The sequence below is a fragment of the Stegostoma tigrinum genome, chromosome X, assembly GCF_030684315.1.
Source record: "Stegostoma tigrinum isolate sSteTig4 chromosome X, sSteTig4.hap1, whole genome shotgun sequence".
In the NCBI taxonomy this organism is placed as follows: domain Eukaryota; kingdom Metazoa; phylum Chordata; class Chondrichthyes; order Orectolobiformes; family Stegostomatidae; genus Stegostoma; species Stegostoma tigrinum.
Window position 1 is genome coordinate 9,617,043 of NC_081404.1, and position 27,972 is coordinate 9,645,014.

Sequence of the window (27,972 nt, forward strand, 5' to 3'; positions counted from 1 at the left end):
AATAAAATTAGGTGCAAAGAGAAAAAAGACTTCAAGGGGATTTAGACAGATTGAGTTTGTAGGCAGGAACATTACGGATGGGTTATATGCGGATGAGTGTGAAGTTAGCTACTTTGATAAGAGAAATAAAGTTGCAGGGTTGGGAGGGGGGAATGCTCTAGAACCAGAAGATAGACTCAGAATAAGGGTAAGCCAGTTTGGACTCAGATGAGGAGTACTTTATTCACTCAGAAGGTGGTGAATCTTTGCAATTCTGTACCCCAGAAGATAGTGTAGATTCAGGCATTGAACTTTTTTGAAGACACATGGATGAATTTTGAGATACTAATGATATAAAGGAATATGGAAATAGCATAAGAAAATGGTGCAGAGGCAGATGATCTTAAATGATTTAGATTGAGCAAGCTCCAGGGGCTGAATGGCTTACTCCTGTCTCTATAGGCAAATGGTTTTGTCTTTTTACTTTTCCAGTGTTTGAAATGGAGCACACAGCACCTCATCAAACAACTTCTAGTTATTACTCTCCATACAGTCGTCGGCTTGCACTTCTGTTACCAGAATCACCCTTACATCTGGTGCCTGATGTTGAAAGATCTGGCCTTGAGTGGTTTGATGTCCGAGTTTCTGAAGTAGTAGAACCAGGTAATTTCAAATAAAGCTCCAAATCATTACATGTGACAAAACTGATCTCAAATAAAGCAGATATGGCTTTCATTCTTTAGTTGGCAACGGGGACCAAGATGTGCCATCCTCGCCTTTCAATGACACTGTTGAGAAAATGCTGAATTCCCAGGATACAGGTAAATTTTCACTTTTTTCCTCACAAATTAATTTGTTTTTCAGCTAATATGCTCTACTTAACCATATAGCATGTTGAGGATCATGAAACTCAGACACTCTCTGAAATGTTAATATAGATCTAGCAATATATAATTACTGCCTCACCATTTACTTTTCTCAAATGATAGTACCTGTCCTCCCCTCATGTTTTACCAAATACTTGGTACAGCATTATCATATTGTATGTTAACACAGCTATTAAAATTACAATACTGCAGATGCTGGAAATCTGAAATTAAAACTAAAAATATACTCAGCAGGTCAGACAGCACTTACGTAGAGCAAAACAGAGTAAACATTTTAGGTCTTTGACCTTGCTTAAATGATCAATCCGTCCTGATAAAAGCTCAGTGACCTGAAACATGAATTCTGTTTCTCTCTCTCTAGGTGCCACCCGTCCTGCTGAGTATTTGGCGCATTTTCTGTTTTTATTTAACAATGCTGTGTTTATTAATATGCATACATAATTGCAGCCACTGCAGTTCGAAAGTAAGCAATTGCATGAATTGTGAAATGTTTTAATGCAAGACTTCGTAGAGGAGAATTTGTGGCAGGAGTTCTTTGATCGTCCATTGTAACATTCATAGATGATCAGTGAAAATCCTTCAGATATTGTTAAAATGGCATCTGCCCTTTTCTCTTATGTTTCTGCTGATTTTACAATGAAATGTCTGCGGGAGTTTTGAACATCTGTTGTGGAAGTTCCTAGTGTGTAAATTTAATTGATATACATTTAAGTCACAGAACTAGATCATGAATATGTTTTGTTTTCTATATTGGATACTTGTATTAGATTGATTGAGGACCTTCACTTAAGTAAGATACGTAGGTATGTTGAATAACAGAGACTTCGAGCTGGACGTTGTTAATTTTCAGATTTTGCAGTACCTTCAACCCCAGTTGATCCTAAACTGGAAGAACTGATTTCTGCTGATCCTCATCAAACTTGTGTTCAGAAGCCATCCCCTCAGGGTAAGAGGCAAGAAATTCTACGTTATTTTATTACATTTTCTTTTTTCCAATGGAAAAATATTGACTTGTAACAACAAATAAAAAGACCATGAATTCACTAGATAACAAAGTGTGAAGCTGGTTGAATACAGCATGCCAAGCAGCATCTCAGGAGCACAAAAACTGACGTTTCGGGCCTAGACCCTTCATCAACCCTAACCCCTAACCCTAACCCTTCATCTGATGAAGGGTCTAGGCCCGAAATGTCAGCTTTTGTGCTCCTGAGATGCTGCTTGGCCTGCTGTGTTCATCCAGCTTCACACTTTGTTATCTTGGATTCTCCAGCATCTGCAGTTCCCATTATCACTGATGAATTCATTAGAGTTTGTATTGCTTTTCCTCAAAGGAATGTTCAAGTTGAAACATTTTGGAATAAAGTTCACTATAATATTTGTTTAACTTTATACTGGTGTCAAAACTAGGGAAAATGCGTAAAATGAATTTCGATAATTTTGTGGGGAGTGAGGCACTCTTACCCAAAAAAAAGCACTGTAGCTGCTCACCAAACTCAATTAAACAGAATCTCTCAGCTCTCAACCACAGCCACTGAAGACAAGAGCAGAAGTATATCAGAAGCAGCATCACCCCAAGTCAGAGGTAACAGGAACTGCAGATGCTGGAGAATCTGAGATAACGAGGTGTAGAGCTGGCTGAACACAGCAGGCCAAGCAGCATCAATGGAGCAGGAAAGCTGATGTTTCAGGCAGAGACCCAAACGTCAGCCTTCCTGCTCCTAAGATGCTGCTTGGCCTGCTGTGTTCATCCAGCTCCATAACTTGTTACCCCAGGTCACTTTCCTTTCTTGTTGTTGGGCTGCAAATGAATTTCCCAGCTAACTTTGTAGTGGAAGCACTATCATAAGTTCTGCAATAAGGCAAGAAGACTTGCCTAATAGCTGCACAGAGCAACTTGGAACGTATAATACATGCAGCCTTGCCAAAATTGTCCACATGTTGTCAAAATGTTTCAAAATACTTGCCTCCTGCTTCCTGCTCTTTGTACCCCCATTTTGGAATGGAGAGCAGTGGTCAACTTGATATGATCTAAATCTGAATCTAAAAGCTAATGTTTCCATACAACTAAAAACCCAAAGTGTACAGATTGGTATGTTTATATCAAATCACTAGACAATTAAATTTGCCATCAATCCTCATTCTCCTTCTTATTCCATTCTTTCTTTTGTCTCTGACCTGTCTCCTCTTCTCCCTTCTCTTCAACCAAATCCATTTCCTTTTACACACTCAGTCTCCCCATCTTTACTTCCTGTAATACTCCTTCCTGTCCTCTCTGCCTTCCTCATTTACCCCACTCACACATTCCTTTTCCTCTTTCATTCCTTCCATTCCACTTCTACTCCCTTCCTTCATCCCTTCCTCCTGTCCCTCTCCCCAAGCTCACTGTTTCGCTTCCACTTTCTGTCTTTCCTGTCACTCCTCATCTCCCCTCTCATTTCTTCCACACAGCTACTCCTAAATCTTGCTCCACCTACAATGCCTCATCCCTTCTTTCTTCTTTCCTGCCACTTCAGTTATCTTCCTATCAAGTCTCTAATCCTCCTTGATCTGAAAAGTGCTCTTAACAGTTGATCCTTGAGCCTTACCACAGGAGATCAGCTAATATTCTTTTAAAACCATTGAATTGGGCAGTGCTGATGTTATGCCCAGTTATTGGCATAGACTTTAGTACAGCTAATCATATGCTGTGCCACTCCTTGCCTTACCTACAATTTCTTTTGCGTCGTATGTAAGCCTGTAGGCTGTTTCAAATATGTACAATGTAGCACTGAGCTCTGATTACAGTGGAGTGACCAAGAATAGATATGAGAACATTAAAAATCTCCTGCTTGCTTTCCATTTTGTAAGGTATGGTATTAATCTTATCCAGTATGAACAGCTTTCACACTTTGTTAATTCCTTGAATCCAAATGTGCACATCTCCCATAGCCAGTTCTAATGCTAGCAGCAGCTAGATTTGACAAGACTAGAGACTGAGTAGTTTTGCTCATTGGCGTTAGCAAATCTGGCAAGCTTACTTTGGAGCTGGCACTGTACAGAAGCTGTGTTTTGGGTGGTGACACTTAAACAATACAAAAATGCTCTAGAAAGACTGAGTGAATCTTACTCCGTTTCAAATCTGAACTTTTGGCCTCAAGTCTGTCCACTTAACTAATTGATATACATGCTGTTGTAACAAAGTTATTTATACAGTCTATATTTCTTATGTAAGTAATGTGAGCATGTGTATTCAGGGTCTATATTGCTGTCTTTGTAATTTTTATGTCTATGTTTTTGTTCAGTGATTCAAATTGTGCCCTTGTTAGAGAGGAAGTCTTCGAAGATTCGCACAGGCCAGCAACAGGACGTGGTACGCAAACAGAATATTGGGAAGGAATAAAATTCCTGAAATAGTTTACACTTAAAGCAAAAATAGATTGGAGTTCAAATATTTCCTACGGCATTGTTAGCTGTTTGATATAATTCTGTAAGATAACCTACGGGATGAAACTATTCGTTACAAAATAGTCTTTTAGGATTGCATTTATTGTAAAATCTGTTGCATGGGTAATGCTTGCATGAATATATTGATGTCATCTAGAAATGAACACAGTTGTATCACAAAACATTCTATCCATCAATAATAACTTTATGTCCTCTTGTTACCAAATATGAGTCAGTAAAAATATCTTTCACTATTTACAGTCTCAAAATCTTTGATAATTTTGAAAACCTCCATTTAGATGCCTCTGTTCGTGTTTTAATGAAAAGGGTCCCTTTTTTTAAAACGGAGATAGTAGGAACTGCAGATGCTGGAGAATCTGAGACAACAAGGTGTAGAGCTGGATGCACACAGCAGGCCCAGCAGCATCAGAGGAGCAGAAAGGATGATGTTTTGGGTTTAGACCCTTCTTCAGAAATAGGGGAGGGGAAGGGGATTCTGAAATAAATAGGAAGAGAGGGAGAGGCGGGTAGAAGATGGATAAAGTAGAAATTAGATGAAGAGGAGACAGACAGGTCAAGGAGGCGGGGTTGGAGCCATTAAAGGCAAGTATAGGTGGGGAGTTAGGGGATAGGTCGGTCCAGGACAGACAGGTCAAGGAGGTGGGATGAGGCTAGTAGGTAGGAGATGGGGGTGGGCTTTGAGGTGGGAAGAGTGGATAGGTGGGAGGACAGGTTAGGGAGGCGAGTACGAGCTGGGCTGATTTTTGGGATGCGGTCGGGGGAGGGGAGATTTTGAAGCTGGTGAAATCCACATTGATACTATTGGGCTGCAGGGTTCCCAAGCGAAATGTGAAATGTTGTTCCTGCAACCTTCGGGTGGCATCATTGTAGCATTTTTTTCGGTTAACATTCTACTGAATCTTTGCTAGATTATTTCCATTAATCTAATTTTCTTTCTATAATTGGATGTGCAGACTTACAAACAACAGTGGTCTGACTGACATCATACACAAATTCGAATTCATTTTTGTTTTTGTACTTAATGCTTCGATGTATAAAATCCCATCTCATTTGCTTTAAATGAAATTTTCTGTCAGTGTCTCCACTTTTTAAGGTTAGAATTGGGGTTTCTGTTTGAGATAGTAACTTAGGTTACCCTTCGTAAGAATTTTGGAAAGTTGCACCAGCAATTTTGTAGACTTTAAGGAACCTAACTGAAAATGACAACTGTTTAGATACTAGTTTTGTGAAGTTGGAATTTTTATTCATCACTAAATCTAAGCAAGGTTAGTGAATTTTGCTGCCACATTAAGTATACCAGTATTGGTTTCGTTTGACCACTATTGCCATTAAATATAACATATGAATGATAACATAGAATCCCTAGAACTTTGAAACATTTTGAATCTTTCAAGACAATTTGATGTGCAACAATATAGTGATAAATTGTGATGATACTGAAAACTGTTATGGTATGTTGTAGAAATGGGTGCAGCATTGCAGAGGCAGTGCATATTTTTAATAGCTCAATGAATGTATATTTTAAAATAAAATTTCATTAGTTCTTAATATTTTAACTAACTTGATTTTAGTTTGCTGTGGATGTCAAACTGCTCAGAACCTAAAACCTGATGAATTATTTCAGGAAAGCTACTAGAACAAATGGTAACAGGACTCACTAGTATGTGAGGTATAACTGTTTCCTTCATGTTTTGATAAATTCTCTTTGTTTTACCCTTCATGGCTAAAGTGCATTCAAACTATAATGTAGTAATTGGATGAAGCCTGCTGTAATCTATGAAGTCAAGAAGATTGGGTACCTCATGCTAAGCAATGGGTTTTCCACTAATATTTAGAGAATAAAGCATTCTGTTTTCATACTGATGCTCTGAAGAATATTACAAGTTAGTCTTTCAGAATACTACCTGCTGCCAGGGGAGCTCTGACATATCACAGTCAGGGCTGTTTATTTCACAGATGTCTTTATTCAATCAATACAACTTCCGTTTGAGTAACTTCTTTTGTGACTTCAAATTTTCCAAACAATCATTAACACTGGTGCAATTATTTTAAAGCAGACAATAACATTTAAAGACAGCTATGTGGACATTTCTGAAGCATTGCTTTTATAGCTGCCATCCGATTTAGAATACTCTTATATGTAAAACATATATGCATATTCAGTGGGATATTTCAGGGTTATAGAGTCATAGAATCATACAGCATGGAAACAGACAGAATGCAAGTAAAGGATTAGAATCTTCTTAGCCCCTCAAACCAACTTTATAGTATTTATTTTGAGCTGATAGTTATGCTTCTATTATCCTTGAAAAGTTGTTCTCTTTATCTAGTTGAGGTTTTTCAACTCGTTTCAGGAAGCAATGTACACATCCTGCTCTTGGTTGCAAAGTTCACTCTCGAAGTGCAAAGAAGCTGTGACATGCTGAAGTAATCATCGCAACAAAAGTGACAAATTCTTGAAAATCAATTTCCATATCACCATTTTCATCCAAGTCCAGCATGAGTGTATCCAAGGTCGCTTGGTCTTTTATGTTCTTTGCAAAATAGGTAGAAAGACAAATAAATGTTATTTAAATACATAAGCATAAACACATAATTGGAATGATCGATTACAATATCTCATTCTCATATTTGATCGCCTTTAGTCTCAGTAAAACACAAAAGGAGTAGTTCACATATTCTCGGCTGGGCTGCTAAATAGAGTGACTCTGGGATCACTTTTGATGTGGGCCTGTTTTTGTGTCCAGACACAGAATCTACCTGAAGAAAAAAGTCCCAAGAGTTGATGGAAATTGATTGCTGGGCATTAGTGGCATATTTGACACAAGCTGTTGGTCACACATCTGCAGGAAGCTCACCTGAGCAAACACATCACACCACCTGCCTGACTGGCTGTGGTCCTTGGGTAAGTTCTGGGAAGGGTGATTATGATTGTTGTTGAGTCAGAGCAATCACGCTCCTCTTGGCTCCATGATTTTTTAAAAATCCAACTTTAACTCTGACTCAAATGCTTTAAGAAGGAATTATGCAGTGAGTAATGCACCGTGCCAGGGTGGCTCAGTGGTTAGCACTACTGATTCACAGCACCAGGGACCTGGGTTCAATTCCACCCTCAGGCAACTGTCTGTGTGGAGTTTGCATGTTCTCCCTGTGTCTGTGTGGGTTTCCTCTGAGTGCTCTGGTTTTTTTCCCACAGTCCAAAGACATGCAGTTTAGGCGAATTGGCCACGCTAAATTGCCCGTAGTGTTAAGGGATGTGGGTTATAGGAGAATAGGTCTGGGTGGGATGCTCCAGGGGTCAGTGTGGATTTGTTGGGCCGAAGGGGCTGTTTCCACACTGTAGGGACTCTGTGATCTATGATCCTGACTTCCTAAAGTCTGTCCACCATCTACGAGGCACAAGTCAGGAGTGTGATAGAAAACTCCCCACATGCCTTGGTTAGAGTAGGTCCAACAACACTCCAGAAGCTTGACACCATCCAGTACAAAGCAGCCCATATGATTAGCACCACATCCATAAGCATCCACTGCTCCCACCACTGATGTTTATTTGCAGCAGTGTGTACTATCTACAAGATGCACTGCAGAACTTCACCAAAGATTCTCAGGCAGTACCTTCCAAACTATTTACATTGAGAAGGACAAAGAGCATCAGATAGGTAGGAATTCCACCACCACCATCAATTTTCTCTCCAAGCCACTAACCATCATGACTTGGAAATATATTGCCATGTCTTCAGTGTTGTTGGGACAATATCCTGGAATTCCCTTCCTAACAGCGTTGTGATGTACCTTTTGTTGCATGGACTACAGCGCTTTGAGAAGGTAGTTGACCACCAGCTTCTCAAGAGCAACTTGGAATGGGTAATAAATGATAGCCAAAGCAATGTCCATGTGTCATAAGTGAATAAGAAGTCCCTCAGTGTAGCATGAGCACTTTGTATCTGCGACATACATCTGTATAAGGTGATGTAGCTCAGAATATTGAGGCATGACATTGGCCCTGTAAAGCCTCCAAAGCACGCTGTCAGGTGGAGTGATTGTAACTAGGTCAGCCAGGAGTTCCCTGATTGGGGCTGTTAACCTGGTCCAATCAGCGAGTCCTGGCTGACCAATAAAAACAGGAGCAAGATTAGCACTAATGCTGGATGGCAGTAGTGTATGGTTTGGAAAGAAAAAGAAAAAAAATATATAACCAGGAGATTAGCATCTCTGAAAAAAATAAAAACAGGAACATCAGACATCCTGTTCGCTCTGAGAGCTTGCTCTGAAGGAGCTGGATCAATGTCAAGGACTTTCCACATGTAAATAAAGGGTGACTTTTAGATGCGATACTGGCCTCTGTGGAGTTATTTCAGTGGTGACCAGACCAAAGCATGATCCTGAAGAAATTCACTCATAACAGTTGTTTTTGAGTTGAGGTAAGCATTTCTGGTATCATGCTGTTATTTGGGAACCTTGACTCATTCAGTCCTGCCAAAGACTGGACCCAGTATGTAGAAAGAATGCATTATTTTTTTCCTGGAAAATCAATGAGTAATTCTCCTGACAGCTTGTGGACTCGCAGCTTTCTCAGTTATTAGGAGCCAGACGTTCCCTGAGGAACCAGATACTGAAACCTTTCAATTGATGGATTTAGTTAAGGAATATTACAACATAAAGCCTCCTCTAATTCTGAGACACTATCATTTTTACTCAGCAATTCAAGGACCAGGGCAATCCATATCAGGATTTTTGACCAGGTTAAGATGACTGGCAGAGGCATGTGACTTTGGTTTAACTCTTAATGAGATGCCAAGGAATGATTTGGAATATGGAATTAATGATGTGACCATGTAAAAGCACCTACTAGCTGAAGCCCAGCTGGACTTCAAACTGGCACTGCAACTGGCTTTATCAATGGAAAATGAGGCAAGTGGAGCATATGAGTTGCAGAGTATTCCGATGGAAGTGGACATCCTCACCCATGTGACTGAGCTTGGGAAACACAGCTTTGAGTGAAGGCAACTGTATAGCCTCACTCTGGACATATTCTGAACAGTGGGACTCTAGGTCCTCCTCCAGCAAAACCCCAAAACATTGCCAAGTATTGGCCAAATGGTTAAAATTTTCTTCGGGATCCAGGCTGGTAAGCCATTGTAGTTGCTGCTGGTATGCAGACTCGAGGCACCAAAGGAGTCTTATTAGACCTAAACTGAGTAGGAGAACTCATGGGCCGGTATCCAGGAGAGTGCCCACCCTGGAAAGTCCACCTACAGCTGATTTCGAACAGTTACTTTGCTTAGCAATATTCAAATCAGAACCAATCAAAATAAATGTGTGACTAAATGGAGCTCGGTTATTAGTGCGGCTGTATTACTGATAGCAGAATCAGTCTTTAACAAAATTCACTCTGGATGCCAACCGTTAAGTTTGTGTAAGACCTCGGCAATGGTGAGAGCCTATACCACGGAACCTTTTTACAGATTTAGAATATAACTTCAGTTCTGGTTTCCTATGAGAAGCAGCTGGTTTAGTTCCTACTGACTGTAGTAAAAGGCTCAGGCCCAGCCTGATGGGTTGGAAATAATTGACAATGATTCACCTTGATTGGCTCAATGTTTTTTCCCTAAGAAAATGGCTGCCTGAGTGAAGTCCTAATTAAATACCTGGAAGTTTTTCAAAAGAGCCAAGACTACCTTGCCTGTTAACCAGGAAGCAATTTTGCAAGGGCTGCCCAGTGCCATTTGCCTTGTGGATAAAAGTCGAGGCAGAAATCAGAAGGCTGGAAAGCGAAGGAATCATCAAATCGGTCCAGTTTGCATAATGGGCAGCACCAGTTGTACTGATTGTGAAGGCTACTGGGTCGGTTCACTTTCATGGGAATTTTCAACAAATGGTAAACTGCTTTTCGCAGCTGGATAAATAAGCAACCCCTCGTACACAAGGATTTATACACAAAGCTGGCAGAGGGGCTATCCTTCATGAAGCTGGACATGAGCCATGCGTACTTGCAGTTGCAGTTAGATGAGGTTTGTACCAATATACAAGGCTGTCATTTGGAGTATCATCAGCCTGTGCAATATTTCAGCAGACAGTAGTGAACATTTTACAAGGTCTACCCCAGGTCTCCATTTATCTAGATGATGTGCTAATGACAGAGAAGACCAGTAAGGAGCATTTAGAAAACTTGGACATAGGCTTTAGACATTTCTCACAGGCCGGCGTATGCCTTGGAAACATTGTGTGTTCCAGGCACCCGAAGTGAACTACTTGAGCTACAGTCAAAAAAGACCGGGTTACACCCATTGGAAGTCAAAGTGAGGGCAGTCAAAGGTGCCCTGGCTCCTACGTCTGAACTACAGCGTAGGTCTTTCCTTGGGCTGGTGAATTATTGTGGAAAGTTCATACATAACCTGGCCTCCATCCTGGCACCTTTGCATCAACTCTTATAAGGTCAGCCTTGGAAATGGTCACGTAGCCAAGCCAAAGTTTTCAGGGAAGTGAAGAAACAGCTGTTGTCCTCTAAGGTGTTGGCACACTTTGATCCCAAGTGAGTTCTGGTATGGACATGTGATACCTTCCTGAACAGCATTGGAGTAATATTAGGTGATAGGTGGCCTGAAGGAGAGGAGTGCCCAATATTATATGCATCGAGGACTTTGGCGAATGCAGAGCATAAGCAATGCCAGATAAAGAAGGAAGGCTTGGTGGTCATGTTTGGAGTCAGGGAATTTTAATATTAGTGGACCACAAACCCCTGCTAGATCTACTTAAAGAGGACAATGCAGTGCTGCCCATTACTTCAGGCTGAATTCAGCAGTGGGCCCCACTACTACGTATGTATAATTATAAGTTGGAACACAGCCTGAGAGGCCAAGTAGCAAATGCAGATGCATTGAGCCATCTCCTGTTGGCTGTTATTCCACCGGTGCCACTGCCTGTGGAAGAGTCCACAATGGTTTAAAATTTTATGGATACTTCCAGTCATAGCTGACAATATCAGACTTTGGACACAGAAGGAGCTGGTCCTGCCCAAAATGAAATAGCTGATGGTGATGGGGATACTAAAGGACCGTCACAACCAGCATTGAAACTTTTCTGGGCCCAGAGAGACCAGATCACCATAGAGGATGGCATATTATTATGGGAAGCCAGAGTGATTCTCCTGAGCAAACGTTGCCACCAGATACTGGCTGAACTGCAGCAGGATCATCCAGGGGTTTTCAAAATGAAGATGTTGGCGAGAACTTGTATATGGTGGCCAGGATTGGATGCAGTCACAGCTGCATTAGTGGGGTAGTGCCCAAGTGCCAGTAAGAACAAATATTCCTGCCAGCACGGCCCCATGTTCATGGGAACAGCCGATTACTTGTTGTCTATGCCTGCCCTTTCATAGGCTCACTGTTCTTAATAATTGTGGATGCCTGTTCAAAGCAGTTGGATGTGTATAGAGTTCATTCGTCAAACACTGGGACGACAATAGAAAAACAGCATAATTTGCAATACGTGGACTTCCAGAAGTGTTGGTCAGAGATAATGGGCCATCGTTTACCAGCAGGGAATTTGAGTATTTACTAAACTCAAATCAAATTCATCATATAAGGACTGCTCTATACCATGTAGAGCTGGATGAACGCAGCAGGCCCAGCAGCATCAGAGGAGCAGGGTCTAGGCCCAAAACGTCAGCCTTCCTGCTCCTCTGATGCTGCTTGGCCTGCTGTGTTCATCCAACTCGACACCTTGTTATCTCTTAAAGAAACAGCTTACAGTTTCACGAGAGACCAAACTGTCCCAATTCCTATTTGATTATCGGACCATTCCTCATGTAACTACAGAGATTGCTCGAGCAGAGTTGCTAATGGGGTGAAAACTCTGCACCAGGTTAAAACTGATCTTCCCAGACCTGGGACAGAGGATGAAACGGCATCAGGAACACCAGTGCTGGACACAAAATTCTGCCAAGCAAGAGGACCATTTACTGCAGGGGGTGAAGTTTGGTGTAGGAGCCATCTGCATGGATAAGGGGCATGGTGATCAGGTCTAGTGATGTATAAACGTGACAAATCTGAACGTACATGTGGGCCACATGAAAGCTGCAAGTTCAAAAATGGGGCAGGAGCAAAACATGCCCAGCTCCTTGAAACAGTTAGAAAGGTTATTGGAACCCATGGGTTCTCCCTCCATGTCAAGCATTGAAGAGATCTCGGAATCAGAGATGGACACAGCGCATGTTCCAGCCTCAACACATCTGCTCCCTGAAGAGACAGATGAATTTCTTCCTAAATGCTCCAGGTGCAAGAAGCAAGCTACTTTGTGTTATATGCTACCCATTTCCGAAGCAAAGTCAGAGGAACCCGGCCCAGTGTTCAGGTGCCCCGATAGATGATACTAAAGATAGAACTGGCCTATGTCATCGGACTCTAAGGATGAAGGATGTAGTGATTATAATGAAGTCAGCCAGCTGGAGTTCACTGATTGGACCAGATTAACAGCCCTGATCAGGGACCCCTGTCTGACAGATTAAAACAAGACTGTCAGACATGCTGGCACGCAGAGAGCTGGCTCTGAGGGAGCTGGATTAGTGTTAAGGACTCTCCACATGTAAATAAAGAGTGACTTGGTGATGGCATGTCGGCCCCTGTGGAATTATTCCATCAGGACTTCGCACATTGTTTCAAGGGTACCATTAATGATATGCTGCAGTTCAGACAGTTGTCATTTTTTTATCTGCTCATGTACCTGAGATAGATTCTGTGGTTGGAGGAGTCTTTCTTGACAGTGAAGAGCACAATTACAACAACAGCAGCCTCCAGCAGTTGCTGTACAGCCTCCAGAGGGAAAAGCAGATTATCCAAGGAGACAGAACAATGAACCAGACCCCTGAATCTACTGCTCTCACTGTCATCGTCATCTACATTTCTGAGGAATCAAGCAAGATGGGGACTAAGAAATAACCCAGGCCATCATCACTGAGCTGGATCATCAAATTTTGCTGGAACAGACTTTCCTCTCAGAAGAAGTGAATGATCATCCCAACCTGGTGCCCATCAAGATTACATCTGCCCTGAAGGGTTATGCCAGCAGCTTGTCCTAAGCATCAACTGGAGACATCTGGGGCAACCCCAAAATGGATCTGGGCTGTCAGTGTTGCAGTTTTTCCAGATGATACCAGGTTGTATCCTTCCTATACAATCAGGTGAGTGAAACAACTCCGGCACTGGGACTGTCCAATATTGATATATTCCTCCAACACCCAAGCACTGCAGACTGCAGATTTTGAGACCTCAGACCTATCACCATCCTATAGCACACATCAACGGAAAAGCCTTCCACTCCAACAATGTCCAGCTTAAGTCAGACCAACCATGCAAAATTTCACCGCTGTCCACCAGGTATCCTGGAGGGTGCCTTGATGTGTACATACTGGAAAACTCTCAGGTTCCTGTATCATGAAGATGAGATCTTGATGCCAAGACCACTCCAGTGGGCCATGCATTATAACCCAGGAAAGAGTGGCCACATCATTAATGTTCACAATTGGAGCAGATGAAAGTGGGGTGGGGTTGCTGGATGCAGAATAAATGGGGCATTAAGAGCAATCTTCTAATGAGGAAAATAAGGGAGACATCTAGGAGACTATGATAGAGCAATGCACCTCGTGTGCAAGGTCAGATACAGCCTATTGAAACCCCTTATTGCATGAATGAGATGTTCTTTTTGGCATGCAATCCCTATCGCCAACAGTACATGGAAACCTGGTTATTTCTGTACTGCTTGAACTTTGTTGAATGATTCCTTACCCATATGTTTGATTGTATGCACGGTATCTTTGGGTTGATCCCACCCTAAAGTATCTGATCTTTGTCACTGTTTGCAAGAAAAGATCAATCAGTGAAACAGGGCAATAGGTCACATGGCACTGAGACTATATAGCTTTTTAAGCTTCAGTGAGGGTGCGAGTGTTGTGGAATGCATTCCCTCATGAGAGGTATCAGGTTGGTAGCAATCCTGAGGCACTACCTTTTCATACTTTCATCATCACTTTACTTTCAACATTTCAAAATTTAAGTAGCCTGTTAAAATAGCCCAAAAGAATTTGAGCATCCTACAGGACAGTGTTTGACCTGAGAGAGGCAGTGTGTTGTCCAGCTTCTCCCAGCAGCCCAGTGAACTATAAGGGAGAGTGGAGATGTGTACTTCTATTGCCATTAAAGAGTGGAAGTGTATAATGTGCTCCCTTGAAAAGTTGAAAGGCAGAATTAAACATTGCTTGCAGAGATGTGTGGAAATATCACTGATTCTGCATTCTCAGTCTATTTTGGGTGCAATTGTGGATGGAGCGAGCAGGCTGAGCCCTACAAATACCCTTATATATTACTTTTAGCCTCAGTGTTGTCTGTGTTAAAGTGCAATCCGTTGGTTGCAGTCAAAAGTGTGGTCCAAAGATTCTTCATGTCTGCTGAAATCTGTAGTTAAGGAGTCAGTTGCTTGTGAGAGAGGAGCGATGCTTGGTCATTACAACTTGGCAAAGTCTGAAGAGACTGCTCATACATCAAACAAGAATAACTTCACCAACTCCAACGGCTACAAAGGGATGAGAGCAGATATTTTAAGAGTGCAAGTGAACATATATGAACAAAACTGCAAGGTTATTGACAATGAAGTATTTATTACCTGTATGACCTCAGGAGGCATTTAGCTTCCTTTCCCTTAGACTCTGTCAAAGTGCAGTCCTGACCTCTGTAGCTGTGGTAGAGAGAGACCCTACTATGTAGTTAACAGTGTTGTTCTGGAAGTCTTGGTTGTTCAATGTCGAGGGTGTTTGGGTTTAGAGGGCCCAGGCCTGATGAAATGCAGGCTCACCTTTCCAGGCTTAGACTTCTGCAGGATTCAGTGGCACAGGCAGTGGGAAGGTTGTGGGGCTGGACATTCGAGAATGTCCTGAGAGGAAGTTTCTGAGGGTCTTGTATTTGATTCCTCCTCCGAGGACTACCTATTGTCACCACCTTGTTTCCTGAGAGGAAGGAGCACCTGGAAGGGTGTTAAGGTTCCTCATCTTGCCATTAACACTAAACACCTGTGGCTATAGCGACAGAGTACAGCTCTGTGCGTATATCCAGCAGACACTGAGTGTGCTGGACCTGGCTCTCCAGGGCAAGAGGCAGCCTATGAATGGAAGCAGACAGACACACATGTTGGAGCCATCATGGTCCGATAACTTTGGACTCTTCTATCCTATGTTCCAGGTTACCAATTGTCGTGGATAAACTAGTCTGAGCCTTTCTGTCTTGGACATTAATGATGATTTCATCAAAATGCACAATCTTCTGCCTAAAGTGGTAGTCTTTGGTAGTCCTCTGAGTGCTGGAAACCTGGGCCATTTCTTCCTTGCCCACCTGGGGCGATGGGTCAGCGATATGTTCATCAGATTGTGCTCCCAGATCTATTCGGAAAAGAGAAATCACCAAAGAGACAACATCTGACCTGGTGGGGGATACAGGTGAAAGCCTTGCTGATGCATCCTCAGGGGTTCTGTGGCTTCTTCCTCAGAGGCTGAGATAGATGTGAGAGCTGGTGGTGCTGGCCTCTATCCTGTAGTGATTCACTGGATCCCACGAGTGCTTGCATAAGAGAAGAGGGAAATAGATGTGAAAAATGGGCAAAGGCCTGTTCAGGATAAGAATGAGTTAGCATTGGCGTTCACAGGAGGGCAGTGCAGGACAGCCCAATGACGCTTCCTCTGTTGGTTGCTCATGAAGGTCCTGGTGCACCCCCTCCTTCTCCAGCCAACTGCAGCATTTTTCCCTCACATGGGATGAGAAACGTAACATTCATCACTGCTTTCTGCCCTCTCCATCCAGTTAAGAGACATTTCTTTTCTCTACAAGATACGTAAAGAGAGGAGGAGGATGATGGAACTGGATGGGAAGGTATTAGTGTTGATGCAGGGACAGGAGAGTTGGTGAGGTCTGTCTAGTGACTGTGTAGAAATCAAAGAGCATAGGAGGCTTTGAAATTTTGGATGATGAGTTAGGTGAGAGCTGAGCGCAATGGAAAAGTTAAAGTGAGTAGTTGTGACCCTGAGAGTGTGACGTAGCAGAGAGAAAATGCTGGCACTTAGCAGGTAATTAACTTTCTTTCAGCTGGACTAGCTATTAAGTGGAGTGACACCCTTAGGCAGTGTGAGGGGAGAAAGCATTGCCCGTCTTTGGCCACCCTGTCCACCTGCATGTCCAAGTCTCTGTCTGCAAAACAGAGTGCCAACTTCCCATTCTGGGCCATTTGCAGGATTACAGTCGTGCACTATTATAGGAGAATACGTAGTTCCTGAAATGCCGTGAAGCTGGAGTGTAGCATGGCACCAGGAGTGTGACTGTCGCAAGGTGCCAGCAGTGGCCAGCACTTCCATCTGTCTGGCCACATGATTCTGGAGTTGGGTGCCATAGTGGCTGGTTGCATAATTAATGAGCTGAAGAGCAAAATGTTGTTCGAGAAAAGTTGGTATGGGCCGTGGTGGACTGCTCATTGAATCTCACTGAAAAAAATCACTGCCAAAAAAAATGGAAGAATTCAGCACGCAGGCAGATTAAGCGAGTTGATGTCAAGGTGGCAGATGGAGTATGAAGTGGAAAATTGTGCCTTTATTCACTTTGGTAATACGAATAGAACAGTAGTATATGTTTGAAAGATGCGGAACTGTTAAATGTTCAGAGAGAGTTGGGGTGCTCTTGTATAAAGAACAAAAAAAGGTGTGAATTTGCAGCCTGCAATTAGGAAGGCAGATGGCATGTTTCCTTTACAGAAAGAATTTTGGAGTACAGGAAGAAGGAAATCTTAATACAGAGTTTTGGTGAGATTACAGTTTGTGCACTGTGTGTAGCTTTGTCTCCATATTGAAGCAAGGATATCCTTGCCTTGCAGGCAAAGTAGTGGAAGTGTACTTGATTCCTGAAATGAGAGCAGGTCTGACCGCTTCCGAATGGAGTTTGGGATAATGAGACGTGCTGATATTGAAATGTAAGATTCGGAAGGTGCTTGACAAAGTTAACACACAGGTTACTTCCTCTGGCTGGGGAATCTAGGACTGGCGGTAAGCACAGCCTCAGGTTAAGGAATTGATCATTTACAGTTGAGGTGAGAATAAACTTATTCACTTAGGGCTGTGAATGCTCAAAACCCTACCCTAGAGAATTCCACCATGGCTGGAATGTGGGATTAACGCAGATCTTATGATCTTATTGAATGGCAGATCAGACTTGAGGGGCCATACAGTCAACTCCTGCTCCTATTGTTTATTTACTTTTGTAAAGTCTGTGTGGTACCTCGTGACAACTGAAGTACTATTTGGAACAATTTTCCAGTATCTCCAGCTCTGGCATTAATATACAAAAGACCTAAGTCTGTTAAAATTTATCAATGCAATAAAAAGATGAGATGCAAAACAACTGAAGTGCTTATTTGGAGCAACATATCAGATGTACATTGCATGAGCATTCATCACAGGACTGTGTCACAACATAACAGAAATATTATAATATATTGAGTCATTGCTTCGAATTTTTTTCTACCTCAATAAACTGGCTTAACTCATTGTTGACAAGAGCCTTTAGCTGTGTTTTCTTAAGTTTATCCCTCTTGCATTCTGTGTACTTGTGAAAGACTTTTATGATACCAATCATTGCATTCTCCAGGTCAGACATTCTGCCCAGTCAGTTTTCCTGTTAAGAAAGAGAGAATATGGGGCAACAATGAGTATATACTTTATGATACCAGGGCTAGAGAAGTAATCCTTTGTCTTGCTCTTCATGTCTAGCATCTGAATCAAATATTCAAAAGGTTGAAATTAGTTCAAATCAAGATTAAAGTCTGTATTAGCATCCCCCAGCAGTTTTTTAAAAAAAACAGATGTCACTATGCTATGTCCATTTCCAACATTAGCCACCTTAACAGTTTTCTGAGAGAAATTTGGAATTAGAGAACCAATTATGGGCTATTTTATACTGTTTTAATGTCTCTGCCATTTCCTTTTTCCCTACGGTTACTTCCCCTGTCTCAGCCTCAAAGAGACACTTGTTACTCCGTTCTTTTGTTTATAGTTTTAGAATACTTTAACAATCAGTTTCTCTACTACTTCCTAGTTTACTCTCATTCTTTTTACTTTCTCTGATCAATTTTTGGACATCTTTTTCTACTTTCCTCCCCAACCTTGTTGTGTTACTCTTGGTAGTATTATAAGCTTCTTTTAGTCTAATACTTAATCTCTTTAATTAACCACAGATGAGGATCACTGCACTTTTTAATTTATCAAAGGAATCTGTATTTGTTGAGAATTATGAAGTATTTCTTTGAATGTTTGTCATTGCTTGTCTGTTGACATAATTGAAATCTAATTTCCCAATCTACTTAGCAAATTTGCCCCTCATGCCTATGTTGTTAGTTCACTGTAATATTCTAGATACAGACCTAAGTCTGTTACTCTTGGATTCAGTGTGAAATTCAGTTTAATTTCCGTGATGGCGAAGCTCTCAAAACAATTATTTGGGATAGAATTAGTAATCCCATGGAAGATGGATTGATTAGGAAGAGTCAGCATGGATTTCTAACAAGGAAATCATGTTTACCTAACTTGTTGCGAGTTTTTGAGGAGGTAACCAAAAGGTTCGATGAAGGTAATGCTGTTGATATGGTGCACATGGATTTCCAGAAGGTGTTCGATACAGTGTCGCACAACAGTGAGGAAAGTTCTAGGTCATGGTACAAAAGGGGCAAAAGCAACATGGATTCAAAATTGGCAGAGTGATAGGACACAGAGTAATGATCAATAGATTTTTTTGGGCTGGTGGAATGTTTGTAGTGGAGTTAGAAAACAGAAATTATATAGCACAAGAGTGTATCTTGTCAGTGCCAACCCAGACACATCCAGATGCCCATTTTAATCCATCTCCTGCACACAGCCCATAGCCCTGCAGCTTACAGCACTTAAGATGTAGACCAGGTACTTTTTGAAAGAGTTTAGGGCCTCTGCCTCCACCACCAACTCAGGCAGTACAAATTCCAGATAACAACCACACTCTGCCTAAAAAACTTATTTCTCATGTCCCTTATAATCCTTCTGCCACTTAGCTTGAAACTATAACTCCTGGTTTTTGAACCCTCTTTCCAGGACAACACATTCCTCTTGTCTATTCTATCTGTACCCTTCATAATTTTGTATACCGCAATCATGTAGCTGCCCCCCCAACCTTCTCTGTTCCAAAGAAAACAGCCCCAACCTATCCGATCTCTCCTCTTAGCTACAGATCCCCAGCCCATGCAATATTCTAGTAAATCTTCTCTGCACTGTTTCCATAGCTAGTACGTCCTTCCTGTAATGTGGTGACCAGAACTGAAGAGAGCACTCCAGTTGTGGCCTCACCACTGTTTTATACAGTTTCATCATTATATCCCTGCTTTTATATTCTATACCTCGAACAATGAAGTAGAGCATTCCATATGCCCGCTTTACAACCTTATCTCCCTGTACTGCAATCTCTGGGACCTGTGCAATTGCAAGCCAAGATCTCTCATTTCATCTACCCTTCTCAGCACATTCCCATTTATTGTGTATTCCCTTTTACTGTTTGACATCCCTAAAATGCATTACCTCACACTTATCAGATTTGAAATGCACCTGCCACTGTCCTGCCCACTCCACCAACCCAACTATATCATTTTGAAGATTACAGCTTTCTCTATACTCTCCACTACACGGCCAATTTTTGTGTCATTTGCAAATTTCCCAATTATGCCCCCCCACCACGTTCAAGTCTAAATTATTAATGTATAAAAACAAGCAGTAGGGGTCCCAATACCACGCCCTGCGGAACACTACTTGAAACAGCTTTTCATTCACAAGGACAGCCATTGACCATTACCCTTTCATTAAGCCAACTTTGGATCCAGTTTGACACATTACTCTGTATCCTATGGGCTTTTACACTTTTTACTGTTCACTCATGTGGGACCTTGTCAAATGCCTTACTAAAATCCACATAGACAACATTCACTGCACTACCCTCATTGAATTCTTTGAGGAAGTGACAAGAAGAATCAGATTTGTAAGATATGACCTTCCCTTATCAAAGCAATGCTGACTATCCCTGACTAGTCCGTGCCTTTCTCGGTGCTAGTTTATCCAATCGCTCAGTATTCATTGTAACAATTTACCCACCACCAAAGTAAGACCAACTGGCCTCTGATTGTTTGCCATTTCCTTTGTACCCTTTTTAAACAACAGAACCACATTTGTATTTCTCCGGTCTTCCAACACCTCGTGTGTCTCATAAGGATTGGAAAATAATCCTCCATGTATCTGCTATTTCCTCCCTGACCTCTTTAAACATCCGAGGGAACAATCCATCTGGCCCTGTCAACTTATCCACTTTCAAGGATTCCAACTCCTCTAACACTTCCTCTCCTGTTATTATTTTGTCTAGTATTTGCTCCTCTTTGATTACTATATACACTCATCTCTTTCCTTTGTGAAAATGAATTTATTTAAAATTCTTTCTGTATCCTCTGCCTCTTCACACAGGTTTCCCTCTTCATCTCTGATAGGTCCCACTTTTTTCTGAACTATCCTTTTGCTGTTTACGTAGTGATAAAACATCTTTGAGTTTTCCTTTATCTTGCTTTCTAATATTTTTCATTTCCTCTCTTTTGATTTCCTCATTTCTCTTTTAACTTGATCCCTATACTTTCTATACTCCTCTCAGTTAAGTGCAGTGTTGAGTGTTTTTGATAATCATAAACCTTATTTTGCTGTTTAATCTTCCCCTGTATTTTTCCAAGCAACATTGGGGATCTAAATTTGGCTGTACCATTCATATTTTTGGTGGGGACGTGTCTGCTTTCTCACTTTTAGTGCCTCCCACTGATTTATCCTTTAGCAGTTCTGTCCAGTCCGCCTCAGCCAAGTCACTTCTCAATTTTGTCAAACTTGCCTTCCCCCAGTTAAAAACTTTTACTCCTGATTTATCTCTTTCCATAATAGTACTAAATCTATGGGAATTGTGGCCATTATCCCCGACATGGTCACCCACTGCCACTTCACCTAATTGCTTATCTTCATTTCTTAAAACTAAATCCAGACTTCTGTCTCCTCTTGATGGGCTTGTTGTGTATTGTTTAAAAAAGAAATCCTGGATACAGTACCTGAATTTTTCACCCTCACTACCCCTTATATTGCTTGAAGCCAAGTTGATAGTGGGATAGTTAATGTCTCCTCTTTTGTTGCCCTCCTATTTCCTACAGGCGGAAGTTTAGCTACATACATGTTCTTTTATCTGCGTTTTCACTATTTGGGAGTCTGTAGTATATTCTTAGCTGTGTGACTGCCCCTTGTTTTATTCAACCCATAAAGCCTCATTTGTTAACCCGTTCAGTCTAGCATCCCTTCTCACAATTGTAGTTCATGCTTTAAGCAATACTGCTATTTTCCCTTCTTTATTGTCACACACTATCCTGCCTGAAAACTCTATATCCCAGGATATTGACACCACCCCCCCCACCTTCGCTTCAGCCAGGTTTCTGTTGAAACAACAACATTGCGCTACCATGTGTCTACCCATGCCCTTAGTTCACCTGCCTTGTTTGTAATACTCCTTGCATAAACAGCTCAACCCCAATTTCCTTTGCTAGATGCTTTTTAATCCTAGTTTCTTTTATCTTTCCAGGTTGCTGACTACATCACTAACCTCATGTTTCCTGATCTGAATCTTACCCCTCTAAGCCTGCTCTTTTGTTCCCATCCCTCTACAATACTAGTTTAAAACTCACCAACAGAATTTGTAAAAGCCCCATGAGGATATTTATCTCAGCCCTGTCCATGTGCAACCAGTCAGGCTCATACAGGTCCCACCTTTCCCAGATATGGTTCCAATGCCTCAAGAATCTAAGCCCCTTCCTGTGACACCATTTCTCCAATGATGGATTAATCTGATCTATCCTCTTATACCTCCTCTTGCTAGTACGTGACACTGGGAGTAATCCTAAGATTATTACATTTGAGGTCCTGCATTTTAATTTACTTCACATTTCTTGTGTTTAGCTTTTAGATCCGGATCCCTGTGTTTACTTGTATGTATTCCAATCACTGGTTATTCATCCTCTTGCTCCAGAATATCCTGCAGTGGCTTCATGATATCTCTGACACTGGCACCAGGGCGACAATATCCCATCCTAATTCACCAATGTGGCCACAGAAGCACCTGTCTGTTGCCCTTACTGTTGAATCCCCTATCACCATAGTCCTGCTGAACATTTTCCTCTCCATTTGTGCAATGGAGCCACCTGTTGTACCATGAACTTGGCTGATGCTGCTTTCCCGAGAGGCCATTCCCCTCCCTCCCCAATTGCAGCTACTGCGCTCAGTCTTTTAGTTTTAGCTTCACCTTCTCCCTGTCTCACCTAATTCACTGTTTTCATGCACAGCATGCTTGTTTAGCCAAGCAGAACTCAGTGCAGAGTTCCCCAGGGATCAGAACTAGGACCCTTGCTTTTCCTGGTATGCATTAATGATCTGGACCTTGGTGTGCAAGGGACAACTTGAAAGTTTGCAGATGGCATGAAACTTGAAAGAATTGTAAACTGTGAGAAATGTGAATACTGAAAGGACATTGAGAAGTTTGGTGCAGTGGCAGATGAGGTTCAATGCAGAGAAGTGTGATGTGATGCACTTTAATAGGAAAAGCATTGAAAGAAAATATAAAAGGAGTACAATTCTGTAGGTGGTGGAGAAGTAGAGGAACCTAGGTGCATATATGCACTGATCAGTGAAGACAGCAAACAGTAAGGCACACAGTGTCCTTGGATTAATTAATAGGGGCATGGAGTACAAGAGCAATGAGGTGATTTGAAGTTGTATAAAACATTTGTTAGACCTCAACTTTACTATTTTGCACGGTTGTCAGTGTGATGTTAGCAGAAAGATGTGAACACATTTGAGAGAGTGGAGAAGTGATTTACAAAAATGGTTCCTGGAATAAGAAATCTCAGTGATGAGGATAGATTGAATAAATTGGGACTGTTCTCCTGGGAGACAAGAAAGCTCAGAGCAAAGTTACAAGAGTTTTTCAAAATCATGAGTGGCCTGGAGAGAGTAGATAGGAGAAGCTGTACCCATTCATGAAAGGAACAGAACAGGAGGGGCACAGATTTCCAGTAATTGCAAAAGAAGCAAGGGTAATGTGAGAAAAATGTATTTTCATAGTGAGTAGTTAGGGTATTAATGCACTGCCTGGAAGTGTGATGGAGGCATCCAAGAGAGTTCTTTGGAGATAGAAATAGTGTGCAAATGTACGAGGAAAATGCAGGAGATTGGCACTAGATAATGATGCTGATTTGAAGAGCCAGTGCAAGCATGATGAGCTGAACGGCTTCCTCCTGTATTGTAACATTTCCGTGAAATTAATCATTTTAAAGCATCTCTAACTTCAATATGACAATTTAACCCTGTTTCAAGGCACAAGAAAACATCTAAAATAGCCTCTTTTTCTGGATGGCTCCATGAATATATTGCTGTAGCAAACTGGCTCAAATGCATTCCCATTGAACTACTTTTGCCAATTTTAATTTGTCTATTCCATGACATTAAACTCCCCATGATAAATGGAATGACTTTGTTATAAACTCCTCCTATTTCTTCATTAATATTTTTGTCTAACAGTATAAACTGTTACAGGGGCTCATTAATCTACTCCCACCAGCGTTTTCTCATCCCGTTATTCCTACCTCTACCTACCCTGATTCAACTTCTTACTCCTTGGAGCCAAGATTCTTATTACTTATGTTGTTCTCAGTGATCAGGGCAAATTCCTGCTTTTCCATTTGATAGTCTTTTCAAAACATCAAGTCATAAATTCCTTACAGTGCAGAAAGAGGCCATTCGGCCCATCAAGCCTGCACCAACATTCCCCCCCTTCAAGAGTGTCCCATCCTGACGCACCCTATCCCTGTAACCCCACATGAGGTTTTTAACCATGACTAACCTACACATCTCTGGACACCAGGGGCAATTTTTAGCATGGCCAATCTGCCTAACCTGCATATCTTAAGACTGCGGGAGGAAACTGGAGCACTCAGAGGGGGCCCATGTAGACAGAGGGAAAATGTGCAAACTCCACTGGCTGTAATCAGTAGGTGGTATGGTGGCTCAGTGGTTAGCACTGCTGCCTCATGGTGCCAGGGGCTGGGTTCGATTCCACCCTTGGGCAACTTGTCTGTTTGGGGTTTGCGCATTCTCCCCGTGTCTTGCATGGGTTTCCTCTGCGTGCTCTGGTTTCCTCCCACAGTCCAAAGATGTGCAGGCTAGGTGGTTTGGCCATGCTAAATTGCCCGTAGTGTTCAGGCATGTGTAGATTAGGTCAGTTATAGAGGGATAGGTCTGGGTGGGATGCTCTGAGGGGCGGTGTGAACTTGTTGGGCTGAAGGGCCTTTTTCCACACGGTAGGGATTCTATGGAACCAGGTCCTTGGCACTGTGAGACAGGAGTGATAGCCATTGTTCTACCATATCCTGCAATATTTAATTCCCAATATTGATTGCATAGTTTCCATCTCTCCATAATGGATTTTAGATCAATTCAGTTTATCTTTGTTGGTGCCATTAATTCATCTAATTTACCAATACCTTGCACATTCAAACTTTGTGCCTTTAACTTTAACTTTCTACCATTTTCTGTGACTTGAACTTCAACCTCTGATGCAGTATTACTCGAACTCTTTGACCTTTCCTGTCTCAACTTGTCTTTTCCTAACTCACTATTTTGCTCCATGACCTTGATCTTTCTCATTATAGAATTATGAATCTCCCCTCATCTGCAACCCAGTTAATTGATTTGCAAAGATACTGGTTCCATACTGGTTTAACCAGCACCTGTCCCAATGGAACCGATTCTTTTCCTGGCAATAAGATAACAAGGTGTAGAGCTGGATGAACACAGCAGGCCAAGCAGCATCAGAGTAGCAGCAAGGCTGACGTTTCAGGCCTAGACCCTTCTTCCCGGCACTGTTATAATCACCCTGTGAACTGGGAAAACCTGTCTCTCACATCATTATTTGATTCATGTACTAATCTCTCTAGTTAGTTTAATCCTATGTGAATTTGCAGTAAATTGCACACTGTCAGAAAGGAGAGATCGCATCCAGAGCATGACAGCCCAAGTGAGGTTATAATTCAGGGAAATTGGACAGCGTGGCAATAAAGCTGGTAAATCTTTTCTCTCTCCATTGAAAAAGGTTAATAGGGTAGCTGGCTCAGCTGACTGAGGGACAGTTATCAGTCAATCACCTAAAGCTTGAGGAGGGCCTGAATAGGTATTGATTCCTATTGAAGCTTACCTTAAAGCATGCAACATAATTACAGTACATGCCAGTTATTAGTGGTGTACCACAAGGGTTGGTGTTGGGTCCATTGCTATTCGTCTTATTGTATAAACGACCTGGATGACGGCGTAGAAGGATGGGTTAGTAAATTTGCAGACGACACTAAGGTCGGTGGAGTTGTGGATAGTGATGAAGGATGTTGTAGGTTACAGAGAGACACAGATAAATTGCAGAGCTGGCAAATGGAGTTTAATGCAGACAAGTGTGAGGCAATGCACTTTGGTAGGAGTAACCGGAATGCAAAGTACTGGGCTTATGGTAAGATTCTTGGTAGTGTAGATGAGCAGAGAGATCTCAGTGTCCACGTACATAGATCCTTGAAAGTTGCCACCCAGGTTGACAGGGCTGTTAAGAAGGCATACAGTGTTTTAGCTTTTATTAATAGAGGGATCGAGTTCCAGAACCATGAGGTTATGCTGCAGCTGTACAAAACTCTGGTTCGGCCGCACTTGGAGTATTGTGTACAGTTTGGCTCACACTTTATAAGAAGGATGTGGAAGCTTTGAAAAGGGTGCAGAGGAGATTTACTAGGATGTTGCTTGGTATGGAGGGAAGGTCTTACGAGGAAAGGCTGAGGGACTTGAGGCTGTTTTCATTAGAGAGAAGAAGGTTGAGAGGTGACTTAATTGAGACATATAAGATAATCAGAGGGTTAGATAGGGTGGATAGGGAGAGCCTTTTTCCTAGGATGCTGAGGGCGAGCACGACGGGGCATAGCTTTAAATTGAGGGGTGAAAGATATAGGACAGATGTCAGAGGTAGTTTCTTTACTCAGAGAGTAGTAAGGGTATGGAATGCTTTGCCTGCAACGGTAGTAGATTCGCCAACTTTAAGTACATTTAAGTCGTCATTGGACAAGCATATGGACGTACATGGAATAGTGTAGGTTAGATGGGCTTCAGGTTTGTATGGCAGGTCGGCACAACATCGAGAGCCGAAAGGCCTGTACTGTGCTGTAATGTTCTGTGTTCTATGTTCTAATTTCAACAAAATGTGAATAAACTATTCTCTAGCCAATTATATATTTGGCTCAGTGTCTAAGAGTACATGTTAATACATAAGATTTGAATTAATTTACAGCTTCACTTAAACTACTTAATCAGTCCTTGATGGTATATATCCCTCTGCTGTACGTATGAAAACACGCAGTAAAGCTTTGCATCGTTCATGTAATCTGCTCTGCCAGTCATATTAATGCAGTAATACTTCCTTATGAATTTAATTCATACCCTCTGTTTGTACATTTGGAAACAGTTTCTGCTATATTTGTATTTGGGAACTGGATTAATATTCATTTTTTGTTATAAATCATCAACATGATGCAAACACAGCCGATAAAACTTTTGAGGGGATCATCTTCACACTCGCCCTGCCCCTGAGAGATTAATAGGAGACCTCCTGCTCATTGTGGTTCCATGTGCAAACAGACACATCTTAAAAAGTTCTCTTTTGGTTGAAGTTTGCAGCAATTGCTTTAAGCACCTGTTAAGGTTGCATGTAAACTTTTTTTTTCTGGCTGGCGTATTAGTTAGGCCCCTTATTTGTTTTGAAAAGCATTAATCAGTTTCAGGTCCGGGCACGATACACCCTCTTGTAGCATCTACCAAAACGACAGATAGCACAGTTCTAGCTTGTAATGGCATATGCTGCCTGGCGTATTGCAGGCCTTTTAGCTCTCTGAAAAACACGTACTGCATAACCAAATTTCTATCCTATTATTTTTGTAACAGTCTCGATATGACAAATTTATTTCTAACAAGGATGAGCTAAGCAAGATACTGAAAGGTTAATTCTGAACTTTGTTTCCTGATTAGCGGTTTTCTAATTTCAAATCAATATTTTTGTGCAAAGAACTGTACTCACCTTGTATTTTACTTCTGGATTGATCTCTGCTTGATGCTTGAATGCAATGAGTTGAACTGGACAGTTTTGGTCCCTTTTAGTTCTCTTCGCTCTAAGCATGCCCAGTCTGAAACAGCCTACATTATTCATTGGTTCACTGTAAGTTTATGAGCCAATGGATTTTACTGCTAATTGCTTATGATTTGGTTTTAATATGATGCTTTTAGTGATTTAATGGATCACTTAGTGTAAAAGTGCATTAGGTACAGGTTCTGCAAAGCTAGTTTCCAAAGCAAATTTAAAAGGTTATACATTTCATCAATACATTTGAAGAGAAACTAGATTAGTACAGGATGGGCAGAGGAATAGAACTACATTAATATGTTGAGATTATGTAAAATGGAGGTTTGGGCTGA

General features: G+C 41.6%; 1 protein-coding gene across 1 annotated transcript; it reads right to left on the reverse strand.

Moving 5' to 3' along the window:
* Window positions 1-6,349: 6,349 nt before the first annotated feature.
* LOC132207534 (protein S100-B-like) lies at window positions 6,350-27,615 on the reverse strand. Its single transcript, XM_059643442.1, has 3 exons — window positions 27,578-27,615; window positions 17,861-18,010; window positions 6,350-6,844 (listed from the first exon to the last, which is right to left on the reverse strand). The coding sequence occupies exons 2-3, from the start codon at window positions 17,990-17,992 to the stop codon at window positions 6,701-6,703; spliced, it is 276 nt and encodes a 91-aa protein (XP_059499425.1). The 5' UTR covers window positions 17,993-18,010; window positions 27,578-27,615; the 3' UTR covers window positions 6,350-6,700.
* Window positions 27,616-27,972: the final 357 nt, after the last annotated feature.

Coding starts and splice junctions, on each gene's coding strand:
- LOC132207534 (XM_059643442.1), bottom strand. CDS start 17,992: ATGTCTGACCTGGAGAATGCAATGATTGGTATCATAAAAGTCTTTCAC. Junction 6,845..17,860: donor AGTTAAGCCAGTTTATTGAG/GTAGAAAAAAAT, acceptor TATTTTGCAAAG/AACATAAAAGACCAAGCGAC.